Source organism: Cygnus olor, chromosome Z (genome assembly GCF_009769625.2).
Source record: "Cygnus olor isolate bCygOlo1 chromosome Z, bCygOlo1.pri.v2, whole genome shotgun sequence".
NCBI classification, from domain to species: Eukaryota; Metazoa; Chordata; class Aves; order Anseriformes; family Anatidae; genus Cygnus; species Cygnus olor.
The window spans coordinates 24,930,921-24,941,638 of NC_049198.1; the positions used below are offsets into that span (position 1 = coordinate 24,930,921).

Consider the following 10,718-nt stretch of genomic DNA (forward strand, 5'->3'; position numbering starts at 1 on the left):
GTCATTTGTGTTTAGGCTATGCCGATGTGGAAAAGTAAACAGGAGCCTAAGTCACTTGATTTGTTTTCTGTAAGCAAATAACACTCAAAAGCATAGCTGTAATTTACAATGAATTAAAATTGATTCTTTTCATCAGGCAAGAAAATAGGGAAATGTGAGGTCGTTAATTATTGAGGGAGGCGCTTCTCATTAAAGCGAACAATGTTACAATGCAGCACTGAGGAGCGGGAATGTGAATAATAATATCCGATATTTCAGCGCTGCTGTCTGGAAATACCAAAAAAGCAGCGCGAACAAGCCAGGCAACCAAAAGTTACATTTGATAAACGCTGGGAGCGTGTGCTAAGTGTAAAAAGCAATTACATTGCTCTGCATACAGCAGTCCCCTTAACTGGATGGATGCTCAATAAATACATAAATAAAATATCAAATTACAAACCTGATCAGCCATTTACGCCAAGCCACCCCGCTGACTTTAGCAGTTTAACCTTATTTTATCGTGTTTCTTGCTCCAAATATAATTATTCTGGTAAAAGAAGGTTCTGTTCCTAAATCAGAGCAGAATTGGTTAAATACACTTGTTTATATTACAGCCTCATTCAATCAGGGCTTGAGTTTAGCTCGGAGGGGAGGGAAAGAGCTCTGGGGGCTGGAAAGTTCTCTACCCTTTTTTTCCAGGGTCACAGCATTGGAGAATTAGGGTTATATTGCCTTCCGAGGCGGCCCGCCCCGATCCCGCAGCCCTTACTCAGGCGGGTCGGGCAGCCTGGGCAGGAGGCGGGGGGCGGCGGCCCCAGCCGGGACCCCGGGATCGGGCCCGCTGAGCGCCTCGCGGAAGGGAAGGAGAGGGAAGCGAGGGAGGAGATGATCTCCCGGTGCCAAGCCCCTTGGCAGGCGCTCCTGTACGAAATTCAATCTCTATTTTTTATGAGAAGTAAACTGTCTAAATAAATTTTATTAGGGGCAACCAATATATTTTCTGGTAGTTCCCTTTGTTCCAGTTCTACGTGTGTGTAACAATCTAAAACCTATTTATTGAGGAAAAATCACTGGATCCGTCATAGAAAATCCTTTTACTTTGCTCTGAAGTGATTTCTGAAGACACTCTCGTCACTCTGAAGATTTTGGGCCATTGTGCTAAAGCCTTTCCTTGTTAGGAACTTCAGTTCCTATGATCATGTGGGGAATACCGTAAATTATAACAGGGAATGGACTTGACTGGCAGTTTTCTGGCTACGCTGGGAAAATAGAAAGATGACGGGGAATAAAATCCTTGTAAATACATCTACAACGCTGCCCAGGTGAATTCAAGCACTTGACAAAACAAGAGTGTGCGGAAGCTGAATGTGATTAGAGTATTTTACATATACCCCATTGTCATTTTCTCTCTGACACGCTTAAGTGTCAGCCCTGCTCCTCTTTTCCCTCCTGCAGACTTCCTTCTCCGATTTCCCCCCTTCCCTTAAGACGATTGTGCTCTGAAGTCTTGGAAGAAATGATTTAGTTTGTTTATACTGCTATAAAAATCAAGAGCAATAGAAAAGTCATAAAATGAAGCGCGCTATCAATCACACTGCAACATTGTTATTCAGCAGTTACTAACAGAGATTGATAATCCTTTGATTTCATCCCATTGTTATTACTCTGATGTGTCTGCACATTAACTATTACACATTTATTTATCGACCTGAAACACACAACAACACGGAACAGATACACACGCACGCCGTGCGGCTGCCCGCAACGCGCTCCGCAGAAGCAGGCTGCACGCACCTGCACCGCCCGGCTCTTTCTACCGGCAGCGGCGGCTAGAAACGGAGCCCCCGACGGCCCCCGGCCGAGCCCGGACCGCTCGCCTGACTCCGCAGCGGAGTCGCGGCGCCCGCGCCCCGGTAGGGCCAGCACAGCCGCAGCGGAAAAAGGCCGCGCACGGCGGGGGCCCCGCCGGCCGCTGGACACCTCCCCGCCGGGCGGGCGCTCGGCCCGGCCACGCACCGGTCCGGCGACGGCTTCGCGGGCTCGGCTCCGTGGGTTCCGCGGCCCGACAGTGGGTTGGGAGGGCGACTCTCGGGAATTTTCATCGCCGGGGCTTCCCCTCCTCCGCCGGAGCTGCGCGGAGACAATAATTTTCAAAGGAAAAAAAATAAAGCAAAAGAAATAAGCCATCGCCACCGCCCCCCCACCCCGTATAACAGAAAAAAAAAAAAAAGAGAGAGACAAAAAAAGAACAAAAAGAAATCCCGAAACTCCCACCCCACCTCCACCTTTCTTTCCCTCTGTCTCTCCAGCTAAATTGTGGCCCGGCTCTGGGTCTCTCTCTCCCTGCTCTTAGCTGTCGTTCCCGGGCAGCCAGGTTCATTGCGACAGCCCGACGTCTCGAAAGCTGAATTGAATCAATGTAGCCAAAGATCTGAGCAGGGAGGAGGGAAAAAAAAAAAAAAAAAGGCAGCAAAACTGCCCTAGAGATCGGTCGGCCGGTTCCTTTGTCTCCTTGTTCAGTCGCTGCCGAAACCCTGCACATCTGAGCTGCAAACAAAACCACTCTTACATCTGTTCGCATGCAGTATTTACAATGTTTTGTGTAAGTCAATTGGACGGCGGAAAAAAAGGCCATTGGCGCTGTATTATTTAACACAGACTTCACTGGGCTCCCTTTTTGGTGGAAGCTTTATTTGCACTAAATGAATAATCTTAATTGCATCACTTTTGAATTAAAAATCAATGTTAATCAAGTCGGAAGTAGTAAATATCAGTTTTCATTGTGCCTGGGTAGAGGGTATATTTCTTGTTTTGCAAATAAAAATACAAGTCAAATAACTTTAAAAGGGCATTATGTTCTGCTACAAATACAATTGAAACGGATTGTTTAGGAGCGGATCAGAAATGGTACAGAATTTTGCACTTAATTTCCTCAGTTATCATTTACAATAAGAACCTCTTGGCTTGACAGCCAAGTCTAAACAGTAGTAAATTAGTACAAATTTATACTGATTTTACTCTAATAATCGTAATAAAAGCTTATAGATTTGGCACTAATTACATAAATGCCTAATGATCTTGAAAATTACTCTGGTTAGAAATATATTACTAATCTAAACTTTGTTGTTGGCTGGCTTTGAAAAATCAGAACATTAGAAATGGTTCGCTTCACTTGTGCAAAGCACTTTAAATTGTTCAAGTAGTTTAACATATTCAAGAGGAAAATAAAAAGCATTTAACTTTATTTACTGCTTTAAATTGAGTTTGCAGGCGAGCCGAACTTGGAAACTTTAACCGAAAAAAGAGGCTTACGGGCTCTCACACCTCGGCCGGGAGGGCAGCGCTCCCCGGGCTGCTGGGACGCGCCGTGTTTGGCTCCCTTTCGACCGAGCTGCCGTGTGCTTGTGCGCTGAGCACACGGGGAAGGGGCTGGCGGGCAGCCCCGGGGGGCCAAGGGACCCCGGCGCAGCCCGGGTCGCTCGGGGGGCACTCGCCGAAGTTTCTCTCCCCTCGCCGCCCCGCAGCCGTCGGGACCAGGCGGGCGAGGGACGGATCCTGCCCGCCGGCCCCGACCCCCGCCGCGACCCCACTGGCGAGCGGGGCCAGCGCTGCCCGCCCGGCCGCCCGCACCCACCCGCTTGCATCCCCCCCCTGTGCCGCGGGGCTTGCAAGACACCCCCGGGAGCCAGACCTGGTCGGGGCAGAGGGTGCGCTCCGAGGAGGCATTAAAGAAAAAAAAAGAAAAAAGAGGAAAAAAAAAGACAATATATATAAAATAATAATAATAATAAATCAGAGGTGACCCGGAGCTGGGAGCGGGGTGGCCAGTGTGCTTTTGGGAGAGAAGGGAGCAGGGGAGAGGGGGAGGGCGGGCGGCGGAGGCGAGCGGAGCAGGGGAAGGGAGCGGCGGCGCGGTGCGGGCCGGGCCGGGCGGCGGGAGGCCGGGGCGGCGGCGGGCGGGCGGCGGGCGGGCGGAGCGGGGCGCTCCGGGCGCTGACATTTGCAGGCTGCCCTCCTGATTGGTCCCTGCGCCGAGCTGCTCACGGGTTCATTGAAGTGTTAAGCACCTCCCCGTCTCTCTAAAGGACATTATAATGCAAGAGACCCCCTTTTTAACCACACACCGAATTTTCTTTCATTTAGGCGATCTGTATATATCTATATCTTATATCTTATATCTTATATCTTATATCTATTTTAAATAACTTAAGGCCGCTAAAATTTGGGGGGGAACAGCCTTCGCCCTGGAGCGGTGCGCGATGCTGTCTCACGCCGACCTCCTGGACGCCCGTCTCGGTGAGTTTCCCCCAGCACCCCCCCGCCCCGCGGCGGCTGCACCGGCGGCGGCGGCGAGCGGGGAGGAAGCCGGGGCAGGAAATTGACAATTTGTTCCTTATTTTACCTTAATGCGATCTAAATGGGCTAATTCCTTTAAAAGTAATTGTACTGTATTAAAGTTTAATTTGATTTAACATCGTCTTTAAAAAAAAAAAAAAAAGAGAGAGAGAGAGGGAGACCTACGGAGTGTGTAGATCTACAGCGAGTTGTGGATCATTTAATTTCTTTTTCCCTGTTTTTATACACATACCTATACATTATTGCGATTATGATGAGTATTATTATTTTAGGACGGATGAGCTCGATGGTATTTACGAAGGAGTTCGGGGTGGCCTTTTCCTGCTTGCCTGCTCGCATTCTTTTCTCTTTTCTTTCATTAAAAAAAAAGGAGAGAGAGGGAAAAAAAAAAAGAAAGAAATATCTGTATCTACCTATTTATGGTTATTCATGCGCTGGTTTGGAGGAGCGGAGGGAGGAGAGGGGAAAGGTGGCCAGGCTGACCGACGTCCCGGCACATCTGTCGGGGAGGTGAAGCTGCCGGCAGTGGGGCGGCGGGGGTCTCATTTCTTTCTCTCTGCCCCTTCCTTTCTTCCCCTAGCTTGGAAAGCCCCAAGCCGAGCCCGGCAAAACTTGCCCTCCCCCCGCTCCCCTCCCTTCGTGGCGTTAGGGGAGGCCCGGCGGGGAGATGCTTATTTAAGGGGAATGAGGGGCGGCTCGCCCTAAAGTTTTCTCTCCCCCGCTCCGAGTCGCGCCGGGCCGGGGGTTGGGGCTGGGGCTGGGGCTGGGGCTGGGGCTGGGGCTGGGGCTGGATGCCTCTCGCCGGCTCGGCGCGCTGGAAAGCGGCTCCGATGGACACCTGCGGGGCTGAGCCCGAGGCCGCCTGCCCGGCTGCAGGGGAGTGACCACGGCTTGTTTGCTTCTGCAGGGATGAAAGATGCGGCCGAGCTGCTGGGACACCGGGAGGCGGTGAAGTGTCGGCTGGGCGTAGGGGGCTCGGATCCGGGGGGACACCCGGGAGATATGGCCCCCAACTCGGACACGGTGGAAGGGACCACCCTGCTGCCGGGGGAGGACATCACCACGGTGGGATCCAACCCCAGCTCCTTAGCCGTCAGCGCCAAAGACCCCGACAAGCAGCAAGGCCAGCAGGGCGGCCAGAACCCCAGCCAGGCTGGGCAGCAGCAGGGGCAGCAGAAGCAGAAGCGGCACCGCACCCGCTTCACGCCGGCGCAGCTCAACGAGCTGGAGAGGAGCTTCGCCAAGACCCACTACCCGGACATCTTCATGCGGGAGGAGCTGGCCTTGCGCATCGGCCTCACCGAGTCCCGGGTGCAGGTATGAGCAGCCCCCCCCCAAAACAAACAAACAAACAAACAAACAAACAAAAAACAACCCCTCCTGGCAACGCCCGCCCCCGCTGGTCCCTTCCCCAAAGGCATCCGGCGACGCCCGGGCTGGCTCCAGGCAGGAGGGGGGGGACAGGAGGGTGTGTGGGGGTCTCCCCCAAATCTCGGTCGAGGAAAGCTGCCCCTGAACGCAACAGTTTGGGCAGAAAACCTCGAACCGCGCTGACTCCCGCCCCTTCGCGCACGCGAAACCAGAGCTCTCCCTGCCCAAGGGTGGCGGCGCCGGGGACTCTGCACCCCTGGGCGCCCCCTCGCCCCCCTACACCCACCCGCATCGCCGTGGTCCCAAGCGGGGCGCGGGTGGAGCCGCCCCCTCCCCGCGGCCCACGCGTGGGCTCGGAGCGGGGCAGGAGACAGCGAGGGGAGGGGAGGCAGGGTCTCTGCGGCAGGTCCGCTGTAAGGGGCGAGCCCGCAGAGCCAGGGCTCATCGCCCCGGTTTGCCGGTACCGGTGCCCGGCGGAAGCGAGGCTGCGCTCCCGCTCCCGTTCCCGTTCCCCGTCCGCCCCCCCCGGGGCTGCTGTCCGGGGTCCTGGCGGCGCCGCCTCTCCCCGGAGGGGCTGCGGGCAGCGGGGCTGCGGGGAGAGGGCACCTGCATCCACGCGGTTGTGTCCGGAATCGGAGTCCAGCCCCGCTTTCGGTGTCAGGTACGGCGGGGAAGCGAGTAGGGTGCATTTCCCACCGGGGTGTATTTCCTCCGTCCTGCCTAAAGCCCGTGCTTACACGAACACGCGCATGCACGCAGGGATGCACACGTAAGAGACCGTTTAGCCCCGCAGACTGGGGAGAAATTCGGGGAAGGGAGCGATGGATCTCGCTGCCAGACCACTCAGGCGCGAGATTTGCGGGCTGATTTAGCGGCTACCCGCCTTGAGCCTCGCCAGAGGCACGGAAACGCACACAAAGATGCGCTGGGGATGCGCTCGGAGCCGCGCACTGGCAGCGCCGCCGCGCTTTGCCGGTGCCGGAGCTCAAAATCCCCCTCGGCGAGCCCGGGCTCCTCGGCTAAATACAGGAATGCTGACAGAAATGCCTGAGCAGAAACTGCCCCCGTTCCCGAATGTGACAGCAAATGCACGTCTGCTTTTAAAAAGTAAAACAATTTGACCCAGCGTACACGGGACTGTAATTAGTTTAAATTAAGAAAGAAATTAGATTCACAAATAAAATATAATTGGACAACTGACTCTGTGGAAAAAAAAAAAAAAAAAGAAAAAAAAGAAAACGAGGTCTATTAAACTTTATTGGGTTTCCCAAAGGTTAATGATACCAATTTCAATATTAGGAGTGTGGTAAATGAAGTAAAATATAAAATATAAAATGGAAATAGTTATTTTCTAACAGCACATCAAAGAAATTCGTAGGAAGAAAGACAAAGTGTTTTAATGGTCTCAGCATAATCTTAAACCGATGATAATAGCTCGAGACTGCTGATAAAAACAGTTTAATAGAGTGGCAATTTAAATATTTTTTACAATAATGTTCTGTAGTTTAAAAAGTAATCAGATCAACACAACCTTCTTAATTAACACTTCAGAATGATTAACATTATGTAATCTAGTGCAAAATAATTTATGTAAAATGTATTTACTTCACAATCTACTGTATCACTGCTCCTTGACCAAATTTAAATTAAATAGTAATTGGTTTATGTTCTTATACGAGTACTTTATAGTTTTCTTTATAGTTAACAGATTGCCTACACATTCCTTGCAGTACGAGGGCTCCATGCTGATTAAGAAGTGATCTAAATAGTTAATTTATAGAGGCTGTATATGTTTTTAAGGGTTTTAGATGCTAGGATAAATTACCTCTTCCCTCGTCTTAGATCTGTATTTAATGTATATGATACATTTAAATAATTATTAAAGCGGCTGGTGCTTAAACGGGAGTCCAATTCCATGTCTGATATTGCTCTGCTTTTCAGGCTGGTGTAATAAAACCATTCTTTTTATAGCATGCCATTATTAGAAACCAATTTCAGAATTATTTATAACCTGGAATGGCTTATTAAGCAGCAATGCGAGAATCATGCAAATTACGCGATCAAATGCAATATAATAAGCATAATCATTAGTCTCTAGCACGGATTAATTAACTTTCAATATTTTATTTACATAAAAACCAAATCAGTGAAATAACTTCTGCACAGTCAGGCTTGCCTTTCAATATTTTATACGAACAAAAATAATGTGCTGTAATTCCATTGACCGTGTCCCCCACAATGGTCCCGTCACCTGCCACATCTTAATAGGGGACAAGCTGAGAGTATTTTCTAGTTTTCTAATGGAATGAGAAATTGCATTTTCTTCCTCTCCCAGCACTATTAAAGTGTAATGAATTCGGCCCAGAGTTCACGGCTGGCTGATCGAAATGAACCTGAGATCTGAGCTTTAATACAGCTCTCCAGATTTCCTACCAAATCTTCACATTAATCATCCGCTGGATTCCAATGAGATCTTCATAAAGCTTTGGCTCCTGGAAAGAAAAAAAAAAAAAAGAAAAAGAAAAAAAAAAAGGAAAAGAAAAAAAAAAGAGGAAAAGTGATATTCTCTCCCCTTCTCTCTCTATTTCTAACACATTTATAGCTGGGGAATTAAACGGGTTATATATTTTAAAATACATTTACAGTATGTCTATATTACTGTAACAGCGGATATCATCAAGGTAGATTTTTAGATTCCAAAGTCCATTAGATTGTCACTGTTGTATTAACAATTTTCAGGTGCAAGTTGCATTTTAAGAGGAGTCCAAAGTTGCCAAATGCTCGTGGTTAATATATTTCTAGAGTTGTCATGTGTGCATTTTCAAAATCTCCCCCAGGTTTTCTCTGCATTTTAATCTGTCATGCACTAGTTTTCAACTGGAAACATTCACATTTTAAAAGCATATGCAGTATAGCTATGAACTGAGGCGATCAGACCTGATGGAGATTCTTTACAACACCAGTAAACCATGAAACATAAAAGATTTTGTAGCCGCAATTTAACTATTAACCCTAAAACATAATTGAACACGATTTTTCGATTATTCATATAACATTTAGTTCCTTAACAGCTGTTCATTCCCGCTAATGGGCGCGGGTATTTCTCAGCGCAGGTATCTAGCATTAAACGAGAAACTCCAGCAGGTCGGGGGACAGTAGCGCTCCTCCGGATTTCAAGCGGACTCCTTTTTTATTTTTTATTTCCCCTCTCCCCTCCCCCCCCGTAACAAGCATCCCGCTGCTTTCGGTAACGGTGCAGCGCGACCCACAAAACCATCCCTGCCCCGAGCAAAGCACCCGCTCACACCAAACCCCCTTGTGCTAAAACAACCAAAACCAAGCGGCTGCGCCCGGGGGGCTCGGCCGGGGTCCCCCCCCGCTGCCGGCCGGGGGTCGCCTCCCACGGCGCCGAAGCTCTTCCACGCCAGGGCGGGAGCCGTGGCCCCGTCGTTTATTTCCGTTTGGCATCACCGTTATTATTATTTTCTCTTTCGGGGGGAGGCCGGGCACGTCTCCCCGTGCCTCGCCTCCTCCCGAGCGAGGAGGCTGCAGGCAGCTCGCTCCCGGGACGGGCGCGTCGAGCCCTGGCGCTCCCCAAAATCCCGGCAGCTTCATCAGTCAACCCGTGGCGGGGCAGCACGTGGGGCCGGGCCCACGCATGCTGCGACAGCGACCGGGGACAGGCCACGGGAGGGCGAGAGGGGACAGCGGGGAGAGGAGCGGGCGGAGAGCCGGGGGAGGCTGCGAGAAGCCTCCTTCCTCCGAACCGCGCCTCCGCGGAGGGTGGTGACCCCGGGCGGCACCCGAGGGGCTGGGAGGCCTCCCGGCGGGGCTGGTAGGCACCCCGACCCCGCTCCCAGCACCCCCGTCCCGGCCTCGGGGCCGGCGGCGGGGTGCGGGGGCTCCGCGCCCCCTAGCGCCGCGCCGGGTGCGCCCCGTCGGGGCGGGTGTCGCTAACGGAGCTGTCGCTGCCCTGTTCCCCCTTGTGTCCTCCCCCCCCCCGCCCCGTGTCCCCGACAGGTCTGGTTCCAGAACCGGCGGGCCAAGTGGAAGAAGCGCAAGAAGACCACCAACGTCTTCCGCGCCCCGGGCACGCTGCTGCCCACGCCGGGGCTGCCGCAGTTCCCCTCGGCCGCCGCCGCCGCCGCCGCCGCCATGGGCGACAGCCTCTGCTCCTTCCACGCCAACGACACCCGCTGGGCCGCCGCCGCCATGCCGGGGGTGTCGCAGCTGCCGCTGCCGCCGGCGCTGGGCAGGCAGCAGGCCATGGCGCAGTCCCTGTCCCAGTGCAGCCTGGCGGCCGGGCCGCCGCCCAACTCCATGGGGCTCTCCAACAGCCTGGCCGGCTCCAACGGCGCCGGGCTGCAGTCGCACCTCTACCAGCCCGCCTTCCCCGGCATGGTGCCCGCCTCCCTGCCGGGCCCCAGCAACGTGACGGGCTCGCCGCAGCTCTGCAGCTCCCCGGACAGCAGCGACGTGTGGCGGGGAACCAGCATCGCCTCCCTCCGCCGCAAAGCACTAGAGCACACAGTCTCCATGAGCTTCACCTAATGGCCGCCGCCGCCCCGCGCCGCCGCTGCCGCCCCCGACCTGCGACCCCGCCTCGCCCCCCCCCGGATCCGTTCCCGTCCTTGTCCCTGTCCCCGTCCCCATCCCTATCCGCATCCCCATCCCCGTCCTCATCCCCAACCCAGTCCCCATCCCCGTCCCCGGATCCGTTCCCATCCCAATACCCGTCCCCGTTCCCATCCCTAACCCCATCCCCAACCCAATCTCCATCCCCAACCCCAACCCAATCCCCATCCCCATCCCCGTCCCCGGATCCGTCCCCGTCCCCGTCCCCGTCCCCGTCCCCGTCCCCGTCCCCGTCCCCGTCCCCGTTCCCGTCCCCATCCCCCTCCCCCTCCCCCTCCCCCTCCCCCTCCCCCTCCCCCTCCCCCTCCCCTCCCCCTCCCCCTCCCCCTCCCCCTCCCCCTCCCCCTCCCCATCCCCATCCCCATCCCCATCCCCGT

At 53.5% G+C, this 10,718-nt stretch overlaps 1 protein-coding gene across 1 annotated transcript; it reads left to right on the forward strand.

Annotated features, from left to right (window-relative positions):
• Positions 1-4,097: 4,097 nt before the first annotated feature.
• LOC121061994 (orthopedia homeobox) lies at positions 4,098-10,403 on the forward strand. The gene is made up of 3 exons (XM_040541507.1): positions 4,098-4,275; positions 5,243-5,652; positions 9,727-10,403. Exons 1-3 carry the CDS (start codon positions 4,239-4,241, stop codon positions 10,255-10,257), a joined length of 978 nt encoding a protein of 325 aa, XP_040397441.1. The 5' UTR covers positions 4,098-4,238; the 3' UTR covers positions 10,258-10,403.
• Positions 10,404-10,718: the final 315 nt, after the last annotated feature.